The 26,998-nt window shown below is 43.2% G+C and overlaps 1 protein-coding gene across 4 annotated transcripts in view; it reads right to left on the bottom strand.

Annotated features, from left to right (window-relative positions):
• Positions 1 to 26,998, bottom strand: part of pou6f1 (POU class 6 homeobox 1) — a 186,346-nt gene that overhangs the window by 96,043 nt on the left and 63,305 nt on the right. For all 4 annotated transcript variants that reach the window (XM_059643392.1, XM_048523309.2, XM_048523308.2 and 1 more), the window contains 2 exons: positions 17,066 to 17,273; positions 11,477 to 11,592 (listed from right to left, as the gene is read on the bottom strand). In XM_059643392.1, the coding sequence (XP_059499375.1) occupies positions 11,477 to 11,592; positions 17,066 to 17,273 (324 nt within the window). The remainder of the gene's footprint in view (positions 1 to 11,476; positions 11,593 to 17,065; positions 17,274 to 26,998) is intronic.

Genomic DNA, 26,998 nt, shown 5'->3' with positions numbered 1-26,998 from the left:
TTTGCTTACGGTGTGGTGACTCTCAGGTTAAACCATGACCAATTATTGCTTTCCAATGAGAGAGCAGCCCTGTGGTCCAGTAAGACAATGATGACTTTATTTTTACCAATAATGTGGGCAAAATCATTAGCTGTACAGACTACAATCCTCACATTTTCTTAGAAACATTTTAGGATGAAAACATAGAATTATTTTGATGGAGCTTAATTCACCGTACAATTTGAAAATTGATCATATGCCTTGACAAGAAAATATCATTGTAAAGTGCACATACCAGAGGCTTCACAGCATACTTTCCTACATACCTAGATGTCACCTGCGAACTTAGCTCCCATGCCTTTGCTTCCTCATCCAAGCCATTGATATAAATTGTAAAAAGTTGAGCTTCCAGCACAGACTCCTGTGGGATTCCATTCATCACATCTTTCCAATCAAACAAAGACCTATTTATTCATACTATTTTCTGCTTATCCGTTAATCTTTTATCCATGTTTCACCAACACCATGAGCTTTTATTTCCCACAATAAACTTCAATATGAGCCTGATCAAATGCCTTCTGGAAATTCAAGTGCACTACACCTACAGGCTCACCTTTATCCACAGAACATGCTTCTCCTTTAAGGAACTATGATTTCCCTTTGACAAAACCATGCTGATTCTTTCCGATTACCTTGAATTTTTCAAAGTATGTAGCTGTAATCCTTTTAATAATCAATTCTAACACCCCGCCCACAACAAACATCAAGGTCATTGGCTTATAGTTTCTAGTTTTCTGCCTCCCTTGCTTTTTGAAGATTTAGGTTAAATTGCTACTTTTAGTCGACGAAAGCGTTCCTGAATCTAGGGAAGTCTGGAAAATTAACACCAATGCATCTACTATCTCATTAGTAGTATCTTTTAAGACCCTAGGATGCAGTCCATTTAGAACCAGAGACTCGTCAGCCTACAGCTCCATCAATTTGCTTAGTAAACTTCTCTGTGGACTGTAAGTTTGCTCAGTTCTTCTCTACCTACCACCTCTTGCTTTACAGCTATTTTTGGAATAGTTTTGTATCCTTTATAGTTAAAAGACAGAAGCAAAAATAATTGCTCATTTCATTCAATATTTTCTTTCTAATCAAACATTTAAATCCCCACTCTAGGTCTTGAGGACACATGCTCACTTTACACACTATTTTCCTCTTTAAATATCTGTAGAAACTCTTGCTATCTGTTTTTACATTCCCAGTTAGTTACCTCTAGTGCTCTAATTTCTTCCCCCTGATTAACCTTTTAGCATTCCCTACTGGGTTTTTTTTTGCTCTTTTGAAAAGGTGCCACAGTGGGCACTCTGGAAACTAAATAAATTTTCATGTGACCTAAAAGATGCCTCTGGAGTTTGGTTCTAATTAGTAAGGTCTGCCTTATTAAAATTGAAAGCAGACCCAGCCATGTTTTACTGACAGAATGAGGGAAACTTTCAGGCATCTTTAGGATACAAGTAGGTGGTTTTTTTTGTGGGTTGGTAGCAGGGAGGTTTGAAAACATTGTCATAAATGGGCTTAAAGCAGAATTCAAATAAGAATTCATGGTTCAGGAGGGTTTTGAGACATACAGGATTAAATATTAGACAGACTAAGTTGGGAATAATTCTGAAGCGACAGTCTCATCTGGAAAATTTTTACAGAATCCTGATAAGAATAAAAGGCTCTACAACTAGGGAAGAAGCAGGCCAATTGAGTAATTTAGTTGGGCAACTGAACGTGTAAAGCGCAGAAGCTACACTACATATATGCTGTGATGTTATTCAAATACAGAGCATTCATTATATTTTCAGTGGGAAGAAATGACATTAAAAACCGGAAGAACTGCGGATGCCATAAATCAGAAACAAAAACAGAAGTTGCTGGAAAAGCTCAGCAGGTGTGGCAGCATCTGTGAAGAGAAATTAACGTGAAGAGAGTTAACGTTTCGGGTCCAGTGACCTTTCCCAGACTGGAGGAAGAGTCAATGGACCTGAAACGTTAATTCTGATTTCTCTTCACAGATGTTGCCAGACCTGCTGGGTTTTTCCAGCAACTTCTTTTTTTTATTAGGACATGACATTAGCTTGGGAATTGTAAAGAGAGTTCATAAGAATAAATAAGAACAGTAGTAGGCCAATCAGCTCCTCAAAGCTGCCCTAATATTCAATAAGATCATAGTTGATCTGGGCAAAGCCTCTTTCATGCCAGTTCCTCATAGATTTTTAAAATATCAGGGAGTTTAGGGCTATCTACTTTCTCTTTAATTATTTTCACAGATCTGGCCTCTCCAACTCTCTTGGCGTAGAGAATTCCAGACATTCACTGTCCTCTGGGAGATGAAACTCTCAAATTTCAGTTTTAAATGAGTGATCCCCTTATTCTGTAACTATGTCTCTGAGTTTGGGAATTCCCCCAACAATGGAAACAACTTCTTCACACTTATCCTATCAATCCATCTCAAAATCTAGCATGTTTCAATAAGATCACCACTCATCCTTCTAAATTCTAACAAATGAATGCATAAGTCAATTAATCAATCTTGATGAATCAGCCCCTTCATCCTGAGAATCAGCCTTGTGAATCTCTTCACTGCCTCCAATGCCAGTACATGCTTTCTTAAATACAGGGACCAAAACTGTACACAATACCCCAGGCGGGACCCGGACAACACCCTGTACTTGTTCTCACAAGACTTCCCTATTTTTAAATTCCAATCCCCTCGAACTGAAGACCAAGATCCCGTTTGTCTTCTTCACAACTTGCTGCACCTACATGCCAACTTTGTGTTCCATGCACAAAAATATTCAGAACCCTTAGTGCTGTACTTTTATTTGGAATCTCTCTTCATGTAACTAACAATCTGCTTTTTGATTCTTCCAACCAAACTGCATGACCTCACACGTCTCTATATAAAATGCCATCTCCCAAATTTTTCCCCATTCAGTCAACCTATATTCCCTTGCAGACTGTTTATGTCCTCATCACAACACATCCCACCCACCCACCACATATTTTTGTATCATCAGTAAATTTGGCTACATTACATTCTGGCTCATCTTCCAAGTCATTAATATAGACGGTAATTAATTGAGGCCTGAGGTCTGAGCCTTGTGGCACTTCATTAGTTTACATCTTTCTAGTCTGAAAAAGACCTGTTAGTTCCAACTGTTTTCTGTGTGCTAACCAATCCTCAATCCATGGTAATACCATTATTCACTACCAAGAGTTCCTATCTGATGTAATAATCTTTTGTGTGGCACTTTAGTGAATGCCTCCTGGAAATTCAAATACTGTACATTACGTCCACAGGCTCCCATTTATCAACCTTACTTGTCATACTCTCGAAGAACTCTAGCAAATTTATCAAACATGATTGCTCTTTCACAAAACTGTGTTGACTCTGTTTGACTGTATTAAGCTTTTCTAAATGACCTTCTATTTCTTCTTTAATTATGGACTCTAGCATTTTCATAACAACTGGCCTATAGATTGCTGCTTTCTCTTTCTCTGAACATTGGTGAATTGCTAATGTGACACCCATCTGCTGGAACTCTCCCAGAATCCAATGAGTTCTGGTATATTTCGATCAATGTCTCCACTATCTCTGCCAGCACTTCTTTTGAAATCCTTGGAAGTGGGCCATCAATCCTGGTGGCTGCTCTGCCTTGAGCCTAATTAGCTTGTCAAATACTTTATCCCTTATGATAAAGGCCGTGTATCTGAGAGCAGAAAATGCAGAACACACAGTGTGGAGGTTTTTGATACATCAAGTTTTTTTTAGACAAAGGGAAAATTCCTAGCCTTCTAAAGATGTGCTCAGTTATAATAAGATAGTATAATCGCTGCATTTGTGCATGAAGTTGATTGGATAATCATACAACAGTAATAACTTGTATTAATCTGTGATTTAAGCCACATGGTCAATCAAAATGGACATGGAAGAAATACCCACCAATCACCTATAGATAACAGTGTGAAGCTGGAGGAACACAGCAGGCCAGGCAGCGTCAGAGGAGCAGGAAAGTTGGTGTCTTGGGTCGGGTCGCTTCTTCAGAAATGGGGAGGGGAAAAGGAGCTCAGAAGTAAATAGAAAGAGAGGAGGGGTGGGGCTGGGGAAGGTAGGTGGGTGGGATGGTATAGGTGAGTGCAGGTAGAGAGTGGTGGGGATTGGTCAGTGAGGAGGGAGGGAAGATGGACAGGTTGTTTCAGGTCAAGGAGGTGGGGACGAGGAGGAGGGTTGCTCACGGGATGAGGCTGGGGAGATTTTGAAACTGCTAAAATTCATGTTTAGGCCATTGGGCTGTAGGTTCCTGAGGTGGAATATGAAGTGCTGCTCCTCCAGTTTGCCGGTGGCATCGTTGTGACACTGGAGGAAACCTAGCATGGGCATGTCACCCAGGGAGTGGGAGGGACAGTGAAAATTGTTTGTGACCGGAAGGTATTGTTGTTTGTTGCAAACAGAGTACAGATGCTCTACAAAACAGTCCCCAAGCCTCCACTTGGTCTCACCGATGTAGAGGCTACATTGGGAGCAGCGGATGCAGGAGACCACATTGATGGATGTGCAAGTGGACCCCTGTCAAATGTGGAAGGTTTGTTTTGTGCCTTGAATGCAGGCGAGGAGCGTGAGGTGTAGGGGCATGAGTAGCACTTCACCTACATGTCTTCCTGTGACACCACAATTCAACTCTGATAGGTAGAAACAGATTGAAAGGGCAGTGTTGTCAGTTTTTGTCCCCTGTTGATGCTGCCTTTCTCACACATGTCTGCTCTTTTCTTCTCCTATCCATGCTCTCTTTGCACTGTTGAGGAACTGCTGACCTCACGCTGTCTCCCTTGCTCTCTATGAAACTACTATCCCCATGTTGCTTCAGAAATACAGGGTTCTCCTCTCTCTCTCTCAGACACAATGACTGTCCACAGCTCCTCCTCTCTTCTGCTCTTCAAATAGTTAAGAGCACTTTAACTGCAGACATTTGCAATGGCAGAAGTAATAGCTTTGTATTTATCGAGTATTTTAAAAGGAGCTTCTTTAGAAGAGCCAATCATGGAAAAAAATGTGTCGATAGAATGCTATTTCGTTAATGGCTTGCTATGGGACAATGTCCACTTGATGAGTGTATTGCAGAGAAGAAATTGAGAATTGATCCTCACACATATGAAAAACATGTCAGAAAGAAACAAAATTTCAAAAACGAAATGGATTGATGCACGTAACCAGCTATTGGATAGCTTTACAAAAAATTGTTGGATATCCTCAAACAGGAATGCTTTGCGTTATAATGAATTATGAGAATAAAATATTCATGTATAATCTAATCAATTTATTTTTCAAGATGGTATGGAACCTAGAGTTTATTAAAGATTTATAACAATGAAAATGCAATGTATCATTTTGTATATTTTCATATGAATCATTTCATTTATTTATTGAAAGACAGGAATCTGATAGTATCTAAATCTGTTAATATGATGTTAAATGCCTAGCAGTTAAGGGTATCAGCACAAATGTTGTGAACTAATCAGTTAATGGAATTAAAATATGTATTAAAAAAAGAGTCAGCCAGCAGGTTGGAACATTAATGGCGTGTGGAAGGTTGAAGACTGACTGACTAGCAATTGTATGCAATGGACTCTGTCTAAAAGCATTTCACATCTAGTATACATCTAGTATGCTCTCCCACCAGAGTTTGGATTTCAGCTGCATGAAGGCATGAACCATAGATTGGAATGGGAAGAGTTTAAAAGGTAAGTACGTGGTTTTGCCTCCTTTAACAGTTCATTACAAACTGCTGTCGAATGATTTGGCCTTGTTTTAGCAAGGTGACTGTCTCTTGGGAACTAAGGCTGGGAAAGCGACTAAGGTGTCAGTGGGGGAGCACTTTGGGGCCAGTGACCCTAATTCTATTAGTTTTAAATTAGTTATGGAAAAAGATAGACCTGACCTCAAAATTAAGTTCTAAACTGGAAGAATGCTAACTTTGACAGTATTAAGCAAGAACGTTCAAAAGTTGAATGAAGGCAGCTAGTCACAGGTAAAGGGACAGCTGGAAAGTGGGAGGCCTTTAAAAATGAAATAACGAGAGTCCAGCCACAGTATGTTCCTGTTAGTGTGAAGGGCAAGGCTAGTAGGTGTACGGAACACTGGATGGCTAGAGAAATTGAGGCTCTTGTCAAGAAACAGAAGGAGACATATAACAGGTATGGACAGCTGAGAGGAGTATAATCAAGAGGGAAATCAGGAGGGCAAAAACAGGACATGAGATAACTTCAGCAAATAAGTTTAAGGAGAATCCAAAGAGATTCTACAAACATGTTAAGGGCAAAAGAGCAACTAGGGAGAGAATGGGGCCCCTTTAAGATCAACAAGTCTGCCCATGTGAGGAACCACAGGTGACGGGTGAAATACAAAATGAATATTTTGTATCAGTGTTGACCAAGGAGTAGGAAATGGAAGCTGGAGAACTTGGGGAAATAAGTGGTGATATCTTCAAAAGCATCTGTATTACAGAAGAGATGGTGCTGGATATCTTAAAACACAAAGGTAGATAAATCCCCAGAACTAGATCAGGTGTACCCCAGAACTTTGTGTGAAGCTAGGGAAGTGATTGCTTGGGCCCTCACTGAGATATTTGTATTATCAACAGCCACAGATGACGTGCCATAAGACTGGAGGTCAGCTAACGTGGTGCCATTATTTAAGAATGGTAGTCAGGAAAAGCCAGGGAACTACAGACTGGTGAGCTTGACGTCAGTGATGGGTAAGTGGCTGAAGAGGAGTCTGAAGGACAGGATTTACATGTATTTGGAAAGGCAACGACTGATTAGGGTAGTCAACATGGCTTTGCACATGGGAAATTGTGTCTCACTGACTTGATTCCTGCCTATGTGTGGAACCGCGGGAGATGGAGAAGGTATTAAATGAGTATTTTGCATCAATGTTTACTGTGGAGAAGGATATGAAAGATATAGAATGTGGGGAAATAAATAGCGACACCTTGAAATATGTCCATATTATAGGTGGTGGTGGTACTGGTTGGCTTAAAACACAAAGATGGATAAAACCCGGGACCTGATCAGGTGTACTCTAGAACTTTGTGTGAAGCTAGGGAAGTGATTTCTGGGCCCTTACGGAGGTATTTGTATCATCAATAGCCATGGATGAAGTGCGATAAGACTGGAGGCTGGCTAACATGGTGCCGTTATTTAATAAAGGTCGTAAGGAAAAGCCAGGGAACTACAGACTGGTGAGCTTGATGTCAGTTGTTGAAGAGAATTCTGAGGATTAGGATTTACCAGTATTTGGAAAGGCAAGGACTGATTAGGGGATAATCAACATGGCTTTGTGCATGGGAAATCATGTCTCACCACGTTGATTGAGTTCTTTGAAGAAGTAACAAAGAGGATTGATGAGGGCAGAGCAGTGGACGTTATCTATGTGGACTTCAATAAGGGGTCCGAAAAGGTTCCTCATGGGAGAAGGCTAGATCGTATGGAACATAAGGACAGCTAGCCAGTTGGATACAAAATTGGCTCAAAGGTGAAGAGATGGGGTGGTGGTGAGGTTGCTTTTCGGACTGGAGGCCTGTGATCAGCAGTGTGTGTCAAGGATCGGTGCTGGGTCCACTGCCTTTTGTCATTTATGTAATTGATCTGGATGTGAATATAGGAGGAATGGTTAGTAAGTTTGCAGTTAACATCAAAACTGGTGGTGTAGCAGACAGCAAAGAAAGTTACCTCAGAGTACAATGGGATCTTGATCAGATGGGCTGAAGATTGGCAGATGGAGTTTAATTTAGATAAATGCGAAATGCTGCATTTTGGAGAAGCAAATCAGTGCAGGACTTATACACTTAATGGTAAAGCCCTGGGAAGTGTTGCTGAACAAAGTGACCTTGGACTGCAGGTTCATACTTCCTTGAAAGTGGAGTTGCAGGTAGACAGGGGAGCGAAGGTCTTTGATATGCTTGTCTTTAATGGTCAGTACAGCATTGAGTATAGGAGCTGGGAGGTCATGTTGCGGCTGTACAGGACTTTGGTTTGGCCACTTTTGGAATACTGCATTCAGTTCTGGTCTCCCTGCTATAGGAAAGATGCTATTAAATTTGAAAGGGTTCAGAAAACATTTACATGGATGTTACAAGGGTTAGAGGGTTTGAGCTAAAGAGAGATGCTGAATAGCCTGGGACTATTTTCTGTGGAGCATCGGAGGCTGAGGTGTTACCTTATAGAGGTTTATAAATTCATGAAGAGCATGGATAGGGTGAATAGGCAAGGTCGTTTCCCCAGGGTAGGGCAAAACTAGAGGACATTGGTTTAAGGTGAGAGCGGAAAGATTTAAAAGGGAGCTAAGGGTCAACTTTTCATGCAGAGGGTGGTGTGTGGATCGAATGAACTGCCAGAGGAAGTGGAGGAGGCCGGTACAATTACAACATTTAAAAGGCATCTAGATGGGTTGATGAAAAGGAAGGGTTTAGAAGAATACGGTCCAAATGCTGGCAAATGGGGCTAGATCAGTTTAGGATATCTGGTCAGCATGGACGAGTCGGACTGAATAGTCTGTTTCCAAGCTGTACATATCTACGACACTAAGAGTGCCATGAAATGAAGACGTAGCTATCTTTTAAACAGCATGGTGGCTCAGTGGTTAGCACTGCTGCCTCACAGCACCAGGGGCCTGGGTTCAATTCCACCTTGAGTAACTGCCTGCGTGGAGTTTGCACATTCTCCCAGTGTCTGCGTGGGTTTCCTTTGGGTGCTCTGGTTTCCTCCCACAGTCCAAAGATGTGCAGGCTAGGTGGTGGATTGGCTATGCTAAATTGCCTGTAGTGTTCAGCAATGTGTAGATCAGGTGGGTTGTAGGGGTTTGGTCAGGGTGGGATGCTTAGTGGGTTGGTATGGGCTTGTTGGGCCTAAGTGCCTATTTCCACACTGTAGGGATTCTATAATCTATGATGTAATGTGTTTGCTAGACTTTTAATTCTGTCAACTGGCAAGTAAAAAAAAAAAATCAATACTGTGAATTTGGAACAATCTTCAGATAAATTAAAAAAGTTTGTCTAATGGATAAAAGGCATACTATATTTCATGATTGAAAAGATAGCTTAGTTTGAAAACAACATATAAATGTTTCATATTTTCCCAGTATCAGTGTGAATTTAGACCAGATATCTGTTATTGGGGGCAGAGGTGGGGGGTGGGCGAAACAGTTAACAGTGGTCAGAAGGTTCAACAATACATAAATAACCCACTGCGTTAGAAACACCAGGCCAAAGCCTTTAAGCAACGCAGCTAAGATTTTTAAGCTGCCCACTCTAGGCTCAGTCCGACTCCATTCCTGGTTTGGGCCTACTGCCAGCTTAAATTTGGACACCCTCCAAGATCCTGCTGCCAGCAGTCTTGAGACACAGGTGGGATTACTACAAGATTAGTCCTCTTGCCTCATTCCCAATTTGACATGAAAATTTGGCCCATGAAATGTTACATGGTGCCACACTGCGTTTAATTCATTGCATAATATTTTACCATTTACAACATCATCCTCCTGGTACAGCACCTTTAGTATTCAGAGACCACGCTGTGTTTTAAATATGACGTAGCACTTCATGGATGCAGTTTTGAATGGCTCTGGGTCATTAGCAAAATTGTATTCAATCATGATCTGTAACTGCATGGCCTGGTATTACCTCCCGCTCCACCATTACCATCAAGCCAGGAGTTCAATGAATTCAATGAAGAGTGCAGGAGGGCATTCCAGGAGCAGTATCATGCACACCTAAAAATGAGGTCTCAACCTGGTGAAGCTATAAAACAGGACTATGTGCTTACCAAAAGTAGAAGCAGCAAGTGATAGACAGAGCTAAGCAATCCCACAACCAACAGATCAAACCTAAGCTCTGTGTTTCTACACATCCAGTTGTGAATGGTGGTCGATAACTAAATAACTCATTGGAGGATGAGACTTCACAAGTATTCCCATCCTCAATGATGGGGATCTCAGCTCATCAAAGCAAAAGAGATACCATTACTTCAGCCTTATATGTCCAGCCAGAAGCATATACTGGATGGCCCATATGCAGCAGGATCTGGACAACTTCTAGGCATTGGATGATCAGTGGCAAATACATTCATGCCACACTGGTGTCAGGCAATGACTATCTCCATTAAGAAAGAATCAAATCATCTCTGGTCATTTAAATACTGTGGCTACAAGAACAGGCTAAACATAGGAAATTCTACCTGGAATTCTTCTAGAAATACCCAACTCTCCAAAGCCTGTCCACCAAGGTGCACAAGTCAAGAGTGTGATGGAGTACTCTCCATTACCCTGGATGAAAGCAGCTCCAACAACATTTAAGAAACTCATCCAGGATAAAACAACCCATTTGACTGGCACCGCATCCTCAACCTTCAACATTCATTTACTGAGCTTCAGTGGCAAAGGAACAGAAGTGTGTACAATCTACAAGATGCACTGCAGCATCTCACCAAAGCTTCTTCGGCAGCTTATTCCAAACTGTGACATCCACCTTCTAAAAGGACTAGGGCAGCAGACACAAGGGAACACCACCCCGTGCAAGTTCCCTTCTAAAGGTACTCATCACCATCACTGGAAATATATCACCGTTCCCTCGGTGTTGCTGGGTCAAAATTCCCTCCCTAAAAGCACTGTCGTCCTATCAACACCGCGTGGACATGGGTTCATCACTATAGACATAGTTGTCATAGAATCCCTACAGTGTGGAAGCAGGCCATTTGGCCCATTGCATCCACATCGATCCTCCAAACAACATCCCACCCAGACCCAGACTCCCACCTCCACTCTATTCGTGTAACCCTGCGCTTCCCATGTTAATTGACCCAGCCTGCACTTCCCTGGGCACTATGGGCAATTCAGCATGGCCAATTCATCCTAACCTGCACATCACTGGACTATGGGAGGAAACTGGAACACCCAGAAGAAGCCCACGCAGACACAGGGAGTATCCACACAGACAGTCGCCCAAGATTGTAATCGAATCTGGGTCCATGGCACTGTGAGGCAGCAGTGCTAACCACTGAGCGACCATGCCACCCAGTGAGCAACAGTGTTTGCCTTGCCAGTGATTTCCACTGTCCATGAAAAGAATATGTAATAGAAGGTACAAACAATCATCATGTGGAGGTGCTGGTGTTGGACCAGGGTGGACAAAGTCAGAAGTCATGACACCAGTTTATGGTCCAACAGGTTTATTTAAAGTCACAAGCTTTCGGAGTGCTGCTCCTTCATCAGGTGAAGGAGCAGTCCTCAGAATGTTCGTAATTTTAAATAAACCTGTTGGACTACAACCTGGTGTAGTGAAACTTCAAACAATTACTGCATAGTTTACACACAGAAACCTTAATCAAATAGGAGAAATCCAGTGAGAGTCCTATACTACAGGGTATGAAATCTATGCAAATAATAGCAATTTTCTACTGACTGAGTTACCTGAGAAATTGTGGGTGCTGAGACTGGCATAGTCTGCTGTTGTTGCAGATGTAGCTGCTCTGCTTGCCCTTCAGTCACTGGTGTTGGGCCAGATGGTGGTGTTGTCTCTGCTTGTTCTGAAATGAACAGATGAATAAGAAAATTAACGTGGCTGATTGATTGATTGATCTATTTACTGTCACATGTACCAAATACAGTGAAAAACTTTGTTTATGAGTGATACAGGCAGATGATAGTAAGCAAAGGATATATACAGATTAAAAAGACTTAGAGGCATACTGGTTACATTACAAAGGGCGTGAGCTGGGCGAGATCAATGTTTGCAAGATCAGTGTTATTTGAGGCTCAAGTGTCCATTCATCAATCTGGTAATAGCTGGGAAGCTGCTGTTCCTGAACCTGCTCGTGCAGGTCTTCAGGTTTGTATATCTTCTGCCTGATGGAAGAGGTTTCAGAAGAGCATTACTGGGGCACGATAGGTCTTTGATGATGTTGGCAGCCTTTCCACAGCAGCGAACCTTGTAAATGGATTCTATGGATGGATGGTTGGCTTCCGTGATGGTCTGGGCTGTGTATACCCCCACTGTAGATTTTTTACGGTCCTGGGCAGAGCAGTTGCTAAACTAGGGCATTATGCACCAGGACAGTATGCTTTCATCAGTGCCTCTGTACAAGTTGGTGAGGGACCTTATGGACATGCCAAATTTCCTGAGCTGCCTGAGGCATTGTTGTGCCATCTTGACTATTGCATCTACATGGGAAGCGAAGGTTGTCAGTTATCATCACTCCGAGGAACTTGATGCTCTTCACCCTCTCAATCTCAGTTCTGTTGATGTAGACAGGGGCAGGTTCTCCTTTTTTTCTGACGTCAATGATCAATTCTTTTGTTTTGCAAATGTTGACAGGCAGATTGTTTTCGTAGCATGTTACCAAGCCCTTTATCTCCCTTCTGTAGTTTGATTAGTCGTCATTTGATATCTGTCCCACTACGGTGGTGTCATCGGTGAACTTGTAGATGGCGTTCGTTTGGAATTTGGCAACACAGTCATAGGTGTACAGGGAGTACAGTAAGGGGCTGAGGATGCTTCCTTGGGGGGCTCCAGTGTTGAGTGTTATTGTGGAGGAGGTACAGGTACCTATCTTCACTGGCTTTAAGCAGGCATCACTTTTGGGCAGAGTATGTAGTCGAATGTAATTTTGATTCCCCACTTGGAACTTAGAGTGCTACTTTTGTATCTCTTCAACATCCTATACTAAAAATTTTGGCATTCCCATGCATCATACAAAGATCTGTGATCTAAAAAATGTAGACATAATAATGGAACAGCTGAAAATGATAAATCAGTTTTATATCAGTATCAGGGAAAACCTTCAAAGGTGAACGTTTGACAGGATATAATTTGTTTGAAAATACTACCATGAATTCAGAAAGGGAACAATGATGCCGGTGGTTTGTTTTTGAAGACATTATTGATTAGATGGAGAACAATGAAGCAACTTTAGATATTTTTGACAGGCTCCCCCTGCCTGCTTGCATGCTCACCGAAGGAGTTCCTTTATTTCTAAACGTAGATAAATTTTGCAGGGTCCCAGAATGCAAGTGATCAATCCACATTCATTCCTGACGCTGCAGGATGGGTGGATGGAGAGTCCCTTTCACAAAGTTGGATCCCAATAACATGGCACCCTTTGTGTTCAGCACTGCTTTTGTGATAATGATGAAAAATAAGACCTGTGATGTCCTATTTGTTCATTTTACAATGTATTTCGGCAGCTGTATTCAGCAGTCAGTCACTAAGTGGAAAATGCCTAAATCCCCATAAGTCATTCCAATCCAAAGAGCTCAACCTTGTCAAAGACGTGATATCCCCACTCTCAGGTCTCCTTTGCTATGTCAGTATTTGCTCATTGTCTTGAGGTTCACAACTTCTAACCTCTTCCCAAGCTTCTCTTCAACAATCTCAAAGTTACTAATCTTTGTTACTAGCTAATCTTTGGCTCAGAGTGGATCAACTGAGCCTGCAGTGCAAATTTCTTAATCCTCACCTCACTCCAAGAAGAGTGTGTGCTACAAGGTGTCTTGCAGAGGAGAAGGCCAGGTTGGGAAAAAGGGAAAGAAGAAAAGCAGGACAAACTTAACCTGGTACCATGCTTTCAGTAAATCGATAGAAGGAATTTTCAACTATGAAGCAGCATTTGCTCAGTAATAGCCCACTTACTGATGCTCAGTTTGGGTCTCTCCAGAGCGACTAAGATTTTGATCTTGACCTCATTACAGCCTTGGTTCAAACATGGAAAAAACAGCTGAATTCCAGAAGTGAGGTGAGAGTGACAGCCCTTGGCATCAAGGCTGCATTCAACCACGTGCTGAGAATGTGGAGCTTGCTATAACAGCGAGTGCTTGAAGGGAAAACACGTACCAAGTTTCTATACTTAACAAGAACTACTATTTACATAAATAATTATATCCTAACCACAACAAACAACTGTTGACATGTAAGCCTACTAGCAAAAACTCTAACCCTTTTCTAAACACTCCCCTCCAAAATACATATTCATATGCAAAACTGTTATTATGGATGGAGAGAAAAAAATGGAAAAATGCAACCTAATGATACCATTCCTCAAGATTCGATGGAGGGATTCCATTTGTTTGCTAAGTCCTTTAGTTCTTCAAATTTTTCCTCTGGGCTATTTCTCTTCTTCATTGGAGGTACAGAATGACTCATTCAGAAATGATAAAGTCATTGACTTATTGGTTAAAAACAACAGTTGACAGCAATTGGTGAGAGAAAACAACAGATTTTCTTTAGCTTCAGCGATTTTCCACTAGAAAGAGAGAAGTGGAGATAGAGGAATAGAGGTGGAGAGATACAGCATGAGACCGAAAGAAAAAAAGAGAAATAGACTACTTCCTGTTCTAGAGATAGTAGGAACTGCAGATGCTGGAGAATCTGAGATAACAAGGTGTAGAGCTGGATGAACACAGCAGGCCAAGCAGCAGAGGAGCAGGAAGGCAGATGTTTGGGCCTAGGTCCTTCTTCAGAAATGGGGGAGGGGAAGGGGGTTCTGAAATAAATAGGGAGAGAGGGGGAGGCGGATAGAAGATGGCGAGAAGAGAAGATAGGTGGACAGGAGACAGACAGGTCAAAGAGACAGGGATGGAGCCAGTAAAGGTGAGTGTAGGTGGGCAGGTAGAGATGAGGTAGGTGGGTGGGAGGAGGTGTATTCTAGGCAGCTATAGGAGTTTGTTCATCCACTTCAACACATTCCACCCCAACCTTAAGTTCACCTGGACCATCTCTAATACCTCTCTCTCCTTTCTGGACCTCTCAGTCTCCATCTCTGGCAACCACCTAAAAACTGATATCCATTTCAAGCCAACCAACTCCCACAGCTATCTAGAATACACCTCCTTCTACCCACCTTCCTGTAAAAATGCCATCCCCCATTCCCACTTCCTTCGCCTCCGCCACACCTGCTCCCAGGATGAGGCATTCCACTCCCGTACATCTCAGATGCCCTCATTTTTCAGGGACTGCAACATTCTGCACCGCCCCCCCCAACCACCCCAGTGGTGGAGAACACCCTCGACCGTGTTTCCCACATTTCCCACAACTCATCCCTCACTCCCCCTCTCCACAATAACAACCAAAGCAGAATCCCCCTCGTCCTCACGTACCACCTCACCAACCTCCGGATCCAAGGCATCATCCTCCGACACTTCCGCCGTCTGCAATCCAACCCCACCACCAAAGACATTTTTCCCTCCCCATCCTTATCTGCTTTCTGGAGGGACCACTCTCTCCGTGACTCCCTTGTCTGCTCCACACTCCCCTCCAGCCCCACCACACCCAGCACTTTTCCCTGCAACCACAGGGAGTGCTACACCTCCCCCCTCACCCCCATTCCAGGCCCCAAGACGACTTTCCACATCAAGCAGATGTTCACCTGCACAACTGCTAATACGGTATACTGCATCTGCTGTTCCTGTTGTGGCCTCCTCCATATCAGGTAAACCAAGCGGAGTCTTGGGGACCACTTTTCAGAACACCTACGCTCGGTTCGCACTGAACAACTGCACCACTCAGTCGTAAACCATTTCAACTCCCCCTCCCATTCCTTAGACGACATGCCCATCCTGGGCCTCCTGCAGTGCCACAATGATGCTACCCGAAGGTTGCAGGAACAGCAACTCATATTCTGCTTGGGAACTCTGCAGCCCAATGGTATCAATGTGGATTTCACAAGCTTCAAAATCTCCCCTCCCCCTACCGCATCCCAAAACCAGCACAGCTCGTCCCCTAACCATTTCCCTAACCTGTCCTCCCTCCCACCTATCCCCTCCTCCCACCTCAAGCCACACCCCCATTTCCTACCTACTAATCTCATCTGGCCCCCTTGAGCTGTCCGTTCTCCCCAGACTGACCTATCGCCTCCCTACCTCCCCACCTACACTCGCCTTTACTGGCTCCATCTCCACCTCTTTGACCTGTCTATCTCCTCTCCACCTATCTTGTCCTCTATCCATCTTCTATCCACCTCCCCCTCTCTCCCTATTTATTTCAGAACTCCCTTCCCCTCCCCCATTTCTTAAGGAGGGTCTAGGCCCGAAACGTCAGCCTTCCTGCTCGGCCTGCTGTGTTCATCCAGCTCTACACCTTGTTATCTCTTATTTCCTGTTCTGAAGGTTTGAAGGCTTCCCTCTCCTCATTGACAACTTGTTCAGTTATCCAGAAACCAGGTCATTAGGCTGATGTCATTTGGCATCCACAACAGACGACTGCACAAACCAATCACATACCTGTTGCTGGCCAAATATCCCTGTGCACAAACCGCAACACCATGTTATGTGTTACACTTTCTGCCATTTCTTGAAAAGCAACAGTGTCAACACTGACAATGAGTTTCAGTGACTCACTTTTTAAAAAGTCCAGTAATTACTTCCTCAGTCCTTTTCCCAATTCGGTCCACAATCAAAAATAAAGTACAACAATAAATGCAGTCTCTTATACAGTGATATGCTACAACAGCAGCTACAATTTAGCTGTTCTAATTTAAAACATGGCATAATTATCATTGGTCATGCTATGTCATTGGCAATTTAGAATTTCTGTTGGCACAAGAGTTATCAATTTCAAAGCCAAATTGGAATTTAGGCTTCCAAAGCATCTAACAATTTACAGGAAGAGAGTAGAAGTTTTTTTAAACAAAGGCGTACACTGCCATTGACCCGTAAATCATGCCACAGAATGCTCGAAAATAAATATAGGAAATTATCTCTCAGACTTCCTGAACAAGTGACAAGTTACAATGCAATATTTGTTAAAACCATGTGATTAGTATTTGACCACTCTCTTTTTGGGATCTATATGCTGCTGTGATCCCAACGATGGAATAGAAACATTACTGGGATTCTAATGCAGCTTACAAATGTACCCATAACACTAACAAAAACACAAGTAAGCCATTCAGCCCCTCTAGCCTGCATAACTATTCAACTTGACCATGGACTAATCTTCTACCTCACCCTCACCTTCTCACATCATCCTACAGATCCAAGACTATTTAATAAAGATACTCTGCTCACCGGTAGACCCACAGTGGTGGTTCTTCTCCATAGAGGTTCTGTGAACTCTTAATGCCTCAGTGGAAATGTTGCGCTCGCTGTTTTCCTCAACCACTACTGCTGCAGGGAGAACAATTCCTTGAGGTTCCACATCACCTGCTGCTTTGGATGAGACCTCTGCTTTCCTTAATGAAATCTTGATGATTTCTTGCCCAGTCATCACAGTGGCCTGAAAGCAGATGAAGAATCAAACATTAAAGCTGCACCTTGGACCTCAGTTATGGTTCATGTCTAGTGGTTCAGTTTTATTTTCAAGGACTGGCATGAATTTTGAGATAGTGAAGGATAAACGCGGATTCTCTGTGGGACCAAAATACAGGCTTTTGTTCAAATTTAAGCACACAAAAACACACTGAACATTTTGCCTGTGATGTACCTATTTGAAAAAAGATGCATCAATTTCAAATATAAAACATGTAAACTATGATTTCATTGGCATTATAGTAGGTAAACACACCACAGAGTGAGAGTACAAAGACTGGGATGAATTCAGGTTTGATCTCTGGTCTCTATGTTGTTAGCTCTTATTTAGCCAGGAACAGGTAAAAGGAAGGAGTGAGGCAGAAAACAGGAAACTGTAGGCCTGTCAGCTTGATTTCTGTCATGGAGGTACTAGAATCAATCATTAAGCAGGTCATGGCTGGTTACTTCGAAGAATTGAGGTAGTTGTGAACAGTCAACTGGTTTGGTGAAAAGCAATTTGTGTTTAACCAATTTTGGATTCTGAGAGGCAGGAATCTATAGGCTTTTGGAAAGGCAAGAATTCTTTTGTCATAGTCGACATGGTTTGTGCATGAAATTGATTGAATTTTTTGAAGGGGTAACCAAGAAAGTAAATGAGGGCAGTGCGGTAGATATTGTCTCCACGAACTTGAGCAAGGCCTTTGACAAGTTACTGCATGGTAGGCTGTTGAGTAAGGTTAAATCTCAAGGGATGTAATTGGATACAAAATTGGCTAGACGGTAGAAAACAGAGGGTAGTGGTAGAGTGTTGTTTTTCAGATTGGAAACCTGTGACCAGCAGTATACCATAGGGATTGGTGCCGGGTCCATCGTTATTCATCATTTATATAAATGATTTGGATGATAACTTAGAAGATATGGTTAGTCAGTTTGTGGATGATACCAAGATTGGTGGTATAGTGGACAGTGAAGGTGGTTATCTGGGAATGCAGCAAGATCTTGATCAACTGGGCCAGTGATCTGAGGAATAGCAGATGGAGTTTAATTTAGACAAATGTAAGGTGTTGCATTTTGGTGGGTCAATTCAGGGCAGCATGAACATAGTCAATGATAGAACTCTCTGGAGTGTTATAGAAAACAAAAAGAGATCTAGGGGTAGGAGTTCATAGCTACTTGAAAGTGGAGTCACAGATAGACAGAGTGGTGAAGAAGGCTTTCAGTATGCTTATTTTCATTGGTCAGAACACTGAGTAGAAGAGTTGGGAGATTTGTTGCAGCTGTACAAGACATTGGTGAGGCCACACGCATGCAGTTCTGGTCACCCTATATCGAAAAGATATTATTCAACTAGAAAGATTGCAGGAAAAATTTACTAGGATGCTACCTGGACTGGAATGTGTGAGTAATAAAGAGAGGTTGGATAGGCTGGGAATTTTTTCCCTGGAGCATAGGAGACTGAGGGGTGGCCTTCGAGAGGTCTATAAAATCATGAGGGGTGCATATAAGGTAGATAGCTAACCGCTTTTCCCCAGGGTAGGAGAGTCCAAAACTAGGGGACATAGATTTAAGGTGAGAGGGGAGAGATACAAAATGGTTCAGAGGGGCAATTTTTTTTCCACAGGCAGAATGGTTAATGTCTGGAACAGGCTGCCAGAGTTAGCGGTGGAAACAAGTACAATTTCATCATTTAAGAAATATTTAGACAGGTACATGGATGGGAGAGGCATGGAGGGATATGGACCGAATGCAGCGAGTGGCGCTAGTTTAATGTGAAAACTAGGCAGGATGGGTAAGTTGGGTCGAAGAGCCTATTTCGATGCTGTAGACCTCCATGACTCTATTGGCATTCCTTGAAGGAGTAACATGCTCTATGGTTAAAGAGGAGCTTATAGACATACTGTATTTGGACTTCCAGAAGGAATGTGACAAGGTGCTGCAAAACGTATTGCGCAGAATAGGAGCTCATGATATACGGGGTAGTACAGCATGGACAGAAGATTGGCTGGCAGAAAACACAGTGTGCATAAATGGGTTTTTACCTCATTGAGGGGATGTAACAAGTGGGATCCCACACAGGTCTCAGCTGGGGCCTCAGCTCTTTGTAATTTTTATCAATGACTTAGTTGAGGGGACCGAAGGCATGGTAGCTAAATTTGCAGTTGCCACAAACATGGGGAAAAAGGCATGTTGTCAAGCAGACATAAAAAGAGGATTCAGATCAACATTGATTGAGTGAGCAGACAAAAATCTGGGGGACGGAATATCATGTGGAAAAATGTGAAGCTGTTTACCCTGGCAAGAAATATCAAAACAGCAAAGCATTTCTTAAACAGAGAACAACTTCAGAATTCTGAAGTACAGCAGGATCTAGGTGTTCTACTGCACTAAAGCAAAGTTTGTGTGCAGGTATACCAAGTAACTTAAGACAAATGGGATGCTAAGCTTTATCACAGGGGGAATTGACCATGAAAGTAAGGAGGTCATGCTTCAGTTATGCAGATGGTACGAGATCTCAAATACTGTCTGCGGTTTTCAAGGAAGATTTCCTTATTTAAGGAAACATGCAAACGTGTCGAAGGTAGTCTAGATTGATACCTAAAATGAGCAGATTGTCTTTTAAGGAGAGCTGGACAGACTGCACTCGTTTCACTTGAGTTTAAAAGAATGAGGGGTGGCCTGATTGAAGAAAGGTCCTGAATGGTCTCGACAATGTGGACATGGAAAGAATGTTTCCTCTTGACGGAAAGTCTAGAACTGGTGAGTACTGTTTGAAAATTAGGGATCGCCCCTTTAGGACAGAGATTTCCATGTTGTGCAACTTGGAATTCTGCCTCAGAGGGTGGTAGAGGCAATGTCATTCTACCTTTTAAGGCAGAAGTGGATCAATTTTTGTTTGGCAAGGGAATCAAAGGTTGTTGTGGGTAGATGTTAATGTAGCATTTCAAACATAAACAGCATAGACATAATTGTATCAAATAGCAAAGTAGGCTTGAGGGGCAGGAGACTGAAAGGACTGCAGATGGTGGAAGCTAGAGTCAATAAACGTGGAGCTGGAAGAGCACAGCAGATCAGACAGCATCTGAAGAGCAGGGAGGTCAGTGTTTCAGGCTGATACGCTTCGTCAGGATAGGGGAAGGGGAGGGGAGGCCAGAAATAAATAAAGGGAGAGGGCTGGAGCTTGGGGGAAGGTAGGTGAGATGGAGATAGGTGGATGCAGGTAGGGGTTAGTATGGTTGGTCAGTGGGAAGGGTGGACCACATAGGTGAGCAGGAAGATGGGCAGGTTATGGGAGGAAAGATTTTGAAGTTGGAGAAGTCAATATTCAAGCCATCGGGCTGTATGCTCCCAAGGTGAAATATGAGGTGTTGTTCCTCCAGATAACATTTAGCCTCACTCTGACAGCGGAGGAAGCCAAGGATGGACATGTCACCATGGGAGTGGGAGGGAGAGTTAAAAGTGGATGGCAACTGGAAGGTCAGGTTGGTTGATGCGCGCAGAACGGAAATGCTCCACAAACTGGTCCCCAAGTCTGTGTTTGGTCTCCCCAATACATAGGGGACCACATCAGAAGCAACGGATACAGTGAGTGAGGCTGGATGAAATGCAGGTGATTCTCTGTTTGGAAGGATTGTTTCGGGCCTTTAATGGAGGTGAGAAGGGAAGTGTAGCATCTCCTGTGGTTGCAGAAAAAGGTACAAGATTTGCTGGGGAGTGTGGAGCTGATGAGGCCTCCCTGCGAGGAGCTCGAACAGTTTACCAACTTCACCAACACCTTCCACCGTGCCATCAAATTCACCTGGATCATGTATGATGCCTTCCTCTCCTTCCTGGTCCTCTCCATCTCCATCTCTGGTAACCAATTCACCACTGATATCCATTTCAAACCCACTGACTCCCATAATTACCTCAACTTCACCTGCTCTCAACCATCCTCCTGTAAAATTGCTATCCCATACTCAGAATTCTTCTACCTCTGCTGCATCTGCTCCCAGAATCAGGCGTTGTACTCTAGGGCTTCTCAGATATCCTCCTACTTTAGGGACCGTACTTTCCCCTCCTCTGTTATTAAGGATGCCCTCAACACATCTCCCCCATTTCCTGCACTTCTGCCCTCAAACTCTCTCTCCCACCAACAATAAGGATAGAGTTCCCTTGGTCCTCACATACCACCCCACCAACCTCCAAATACAATGCATCATCCTCCAACATTTCGGCCATAAACATCAGACACGCCACCAAAAAGATATTTCCCTCCCACCCGGTCTGCTTTTCACAGGGGCCATTCACTTTGTGACTCCCTTGTTAGCTCTACACTCCCCACCAACCCCTCCATCACACCCGGTGCCTTTCTCCACAACCAAGGTAGGGCTCTCCCATCATAATGTCCACCTAGGTACACTGTTTCCATTGTAGGTTAGGCATGTTCAACAAAATATTCATTTAATACCTCAGTCATGCTCTCTGCCTACTAGTGTAAATCCCCTTTCAGTGCCGAACTGGGTTCACTCTTTTTACCCCCCGTTCACTATTTATAACCCTATAGAGGCTTTTGGAATCCTTTTTAATTTTAATTACCAGACCCTTCTCACACTCTTGGCTTTGCTTCTCTTATTTGCTTTGATGCTTCTCGTCTTCACTTTCTATATTCAGGCTGATTTCTAAGTTTTTAACCTGACATCTGCATAATTGTATCTAGGAAGACAGCACTGCCTGTGTGATGTGACATTTAGAGCACATTCAGTTTCGGAATAGTTAAATTGTAACATGCAATTCTACCCGAAATAGGGATGAGGCCTATTGCAAGATTTTTAAATAGTTCCCTCAGGACAGTTTGGGAGTTGTGTCAAAGCAATTCAAAAGAATGTAGACAGGGCTCAAAAGTCAGAGAGACAAAGGGTTTCAAAAAGAGGATTATGACTGAGGAACACACTGTTAGGCCATATGAATAAACTCAGAAAAAGGAACTCCAGGTGGAATCCTCTCAGCCCCTGAATGATGTGGGCTGTGGTGAGGAATTTGGAAAAGCTGATTGAGATGAGAGATCAAAAAGTCCCACTTTGCACCCAGATGTTAAACTGCAAGACAGGATTCTCACCAGTGAACGGCGAGAGATCTATTAGTATGGATCATCATTCATTATCACCCTCATGACTACCTAATCTCGTTTCATTAATACATTTCCCACTGTTTCATTCACCAGACAGAAACTAAACAGGGACAATTCCTGACATGAAAGTCAGAGCAATAACCTGGCAAGTGTGGCTCACCATTTGCTCCACAGGATCTCCATCTTGAACACATAATGGTATCAGCATCTCAGGCACATTTCATCAGCTGCAGCTGTATGCACCTCATACTGACAGACGTTTCATTTGATTTTAACTTATTGTCATATGTATCAAGATTATATTGAAAAGTATTGTTTTGCATGTTATCCAGGCAAGTCATACCTTAAGTAAGTACACCAGGGTAATAGAACAGAATGTAAAATATAATGTTACAGCTGCACAGAAGGTGCAGAGAAAACTCAACTCTGGCGAGTTTTGAGAAGATTTGTAGCTCAGGTTGAGCTTCTGGATGTGAGTTTGCTCGCTGAGCTGGAAGGTTAGTTTTCAGACGTTTCGTCACCATTCTAGGTATCATCAGTGAGCCTCCGATGAAGCTCAACTCTAATAAGTGAGATAACAAGGTGTTCTTCAGAAAGGGTCTAGGCTCAAGGCTCAAAACGTCAGCTTTCCTACTCCTCTGATGCTGCTTGGACTGCTGTGTTCATCCAGTTCTACACGTTGTTATCGTAGATTCTCCAGTATCTGCAGTTTCTACTATCTCTAAGAAGTGAGAGGTCTGTTCATAAGTCTGACAACAGCAGAGAATCTGTTCTTAAATTGGTTGGTACATGTTTTCAAACGTTTGTATCTTCTGCCTGACAGAAGAGGGTGGAAGAGAGTATAACCAGGGTGGGAGGGTCTTTCATTATGTTGGCTGCTTTCCCAAGGCAGCAGAAAGTATAGATGGAGTCAATGGAAGGAAGGCTAGTTTGCGTAACAGACTGGGTTGTGTTCACAACTTTCTGTAATTTCTGACAGTCTTAACAGAGTAGTTCCACACCAAAATGTGATGCATCCAGATAAGATGCTTTCTATGGTACATCTATAAAAATTGGTAAGAGTCATTATGGACATGCCAAATTTCTTTAGACTTCTGAGGAAGTAGAGGTGTTGGTATGTAAGACATATACCAGCCTCACTGCATCATCATGGCACATCTCTAATCCACTTAATGTGTGCCTCTGCACTTCAATGCTGCACTTTGGAGCACACTGGCACCTTTCATTACAGTGTTGCTGCAAGGATGGTTCGCAAGCAGGGACAGGCATCCAACTCATGGTGTGGACTAGCGAGTACCTCAGGGTTGCTCGCTCGGTCTCTTAGTGCTACTCACTTTGTGCTTACTTCAATGCTCACAGAATCCATGCGTGGCCTTGCAGAACTCTGTCTCTCAGCTGCACCTTAAAAGTTCACAGCACTTGTCATGTCATTCAGCACAGACACAAAACCAAGCAGATTGTCAAGGTTGCCAGCAGTCAAGGGAGTGGACATGTTGTTGTAATAGTACAGTCCTATCTCAATCTCACACTCAATCACACATTTAAAGCATTTGTCAGTCACCTATATGGCAAACACACTGCACGTGCTTCAACTAAGTGGCCCTGTCTCCTGAAGTGATTCCATAGAGGCCTGCATCTCATCACCAAGTCACCCTTTATTTACACATGGGGAATCCCTGACACTGATCCAGTTCTCTCAACCAGCTCCCTCAGTGAGCAGAACCTCTGAGGCTCCTGTTCATATCTATTAGCCAGGGCTCCCTGATTGGACCAGGTCACAGCCCCAGTCATGGAACTCATATTCTATGAGGTCTAGCTGGCCGACCTCGTTACAATCACTACATCTGCAAGTCGACAAAGAGTCAGGTCAAGAGCAACTGGTGTCAGTTGGTGGTACAGTCTGTTATAGGCAGTGTCCACAATCAGTCCAGGGGCTTGAGTCTGCTTGAGGTAGTCAGGGTCAGGGGATCTGTCTCACTACACTAGTCTGGGCCATAGGCTATGGTCAGTCCTGCAGGTCCAGTGTAACCAGTCAAGTGTTTCATGGTTCATCAGTCAGGGAGCTAATGTAGGGAGCAGTCAGGTATCTGCTCAGTCATCAGTTGTGGCTGCTCATGTAGAGGCATTCCATGGCTCTCCTCGTCAGAGTGCTCCAGAAATCACTATGAGTAAGAAAATCATGCTGGGGAAATTAATGGTGTTAAAGGCTGATGTCACTAAGGAATGATCATCTACATCCCAGAGTGAAGGAAGTAGCCCTGGAAATATTGGATGTATTGGTGGTCACCTTCCAAAAACCTATTGACTCTGGAGCAGTTCCTACAGACTGGTGGGTAGGAAATGTAACCCCACCATTTAAAAAGAGAGGGAGAGAAAAAAAGGGGATTACAGACCAGGTAGCCTGACATCGGTAGTGGGGGAAATGCTAAAGTCCATTATGAGAGACATGATAACAGAACATGTGGAAAGCATTGATGGAATTGTACAAAGTCAGCATGGGTTTATGAAGGGCAAATCATGCTTAACAAATCTACTGGAACTTTTAAGGATATAACTTGTAGAATAGAAAAGGGAAACCTAGTAGATTTGACATATTTGGCTTTTTAAGAAGGTTTTGATAAGGTCCCATATTAAGAGGCTAGTGAGCAAAGTTAAACACATGGGATAGGGGGTAATATATTGGCATGGATTGAGAATTGGTTGACAGGCAGGAAACAGAGAATGGCTCTTTTTAATTAATGAAAATTAATCAAGTGGGTCTTTGAAGTGGTGGAGGATGAGGGGAGACTTGATAGAAGTCTATAAAATTATGAAATTCACAGGTACAGTTAACAGTCAGAATCTTTATCCCCCAGAGTTGAGATGTCTAAAACTGGGGGGCATGCATGTAAGGTGAGAGGGCACAAGTTCAAGGGAGGCATGAGGGGCAAGATTTTTTCCCCCCACACAGAGTGTGGTAGGAGACTAGAATATGCTGCCAGAGGTGGTGGTGGAGGTAGATATGATAGGGGCGTTTAAGGGACTTTTAGATAAGCATATGAATATGCAAGGAATGGAGGGATTTGGACCAAGGGCAGGCAGAAGGGATGAGTTCAATTTGACATCATGTTTGGCACAACATTGTGGGCCGAAGAGTCTGTTCCTTTGCTGTATTGTTCTATGTTATCCTGACGGCAGGCAGCAACTAGTGGGGTACTGCAAAGACCAGTGTTTGGACCCAGCTATACACAGTATATATCAATAACCTGGCTAAAGGAACAAAATGCAATGTTTCCAAGTTTGCTGATGACACAGGATTGTAAGTTGTGAAGAACGTACTTGCCATAGAGAGCGCGCAGCGGAGGTTCACTGATGCCAGGGATGGCAGGACTGTCCTATGAGGAAAGATTGGTTCAATTGAGCCTGTATTCACTAGAATTTAGAAGAATGAGAGAAGATCTGATTGAAATGTATAACCTTCAAACGGGGCTGGACAGACTAGATGCAGGGAGGATGTTTCCCTTAGTTAGGGGCAGTCTAGAACCAGGGGTCACAGTCTCAGGATACAAGGGTAGGCCATTTAACACTGAGATGAGGAAACATTTCTTCACTCAGAGGGTAGTGAACCTGTGGAATTCTCTACCATAGAAGGGCGTAGAGGTCAAGCCACTGAATACATTCAAGAAAGAGGCTGATAATTATTTTGATTTTTAAAAGCATCAAGGGGTAAGTGGAGAAAATAGGAGGATGGCATTGACATACAGTATCAGCCATGATCAGACTGAATGTCAGAGGAGACTCAAAAGGCTGAATGACAGACTCCAACTCTGAATTTCAATATTTCTACGTTTTGGTCTCTACATTTGAAAGAAGAATATATAATTATTGGTCATAGCAATGGTTCAATGGATTGGTCCCTGGGGGCGGCATGGTGGCTCAGTGGTTGGCACTGCTGCCTCATAGTGCTAGGGTCCTAGGTGCGATTCAAGCCTCAGAGTAACTGTGTGTGGAGTTTGCATATTCTCCCTGTGTCTATGTGGGTTTCCTTCGAGTGCTCCGGTTTCTTCCTACAGTCCAAAGATGTGCAGATTAGGATGCTTTGGCCATGGGAAATACAAGGTTATAGGGTAGTGGGTTGGGTCTTTGGGGGATGCTCTTCAGAGGGTCAGTGTGGACTTGAAGGGGTTGAATGGACTGCTTCCACCCCTTAAGGGATTCTGTTCTATTCATAGGAGGGTTACAGGCTCATACAGTGCAGGAAAGGCCTTTCAGTCCATCAATCTGCACCAACTTAACTACAACTGATGGCAAATTAATCTCAATTTCCTGCACTTGTCCCATATCCTTCAATGTTATGATATTTCAAGTGCTCATCCAAATTGGTTTTAAAGGTTGTAAGGTTTCTGGCCTCCCCATCTTCTCCAGCAGTGCATTTCAGATTCCCACCACCCTCTGAATGAAAAAAAATTCCCCCCCCGAATCTCCTGACCCTTACCCTAAAACTATGCCCTCCTGTTATTGACTCAACCAAAGGGAGCAGCTGCTCTCTACTCACTCATCCATACCCCTCGATCATGTTCACCCTCATTCTTCTCTGCTCCAATGAGAACAATCCAAGCCTATCT

The sequence above is a fragment of the Stegostoma tigrinum genome, chromosome X (assembly GCF_030684315.1).
Source record: "Stegostoma tigrinum isolate sSteTig4 chromosome X, sSteTig4.hap1, whole genome shotgun sequence".
In the NCBI taxonomy this organism is placed as follows: domain Eukaryota; kingdom Metazoa; phylum Chordata; class Chondrichthyes; order Orectolobiformes; family Stegostomatidae; genus Stegostoma; species Stegostoma tigrinum.
The sequence above is the reverse complement of the archived record's forward strand: the minus strand, read 5'-3'. Positions and strand labels throughout refer to the sequence as shown.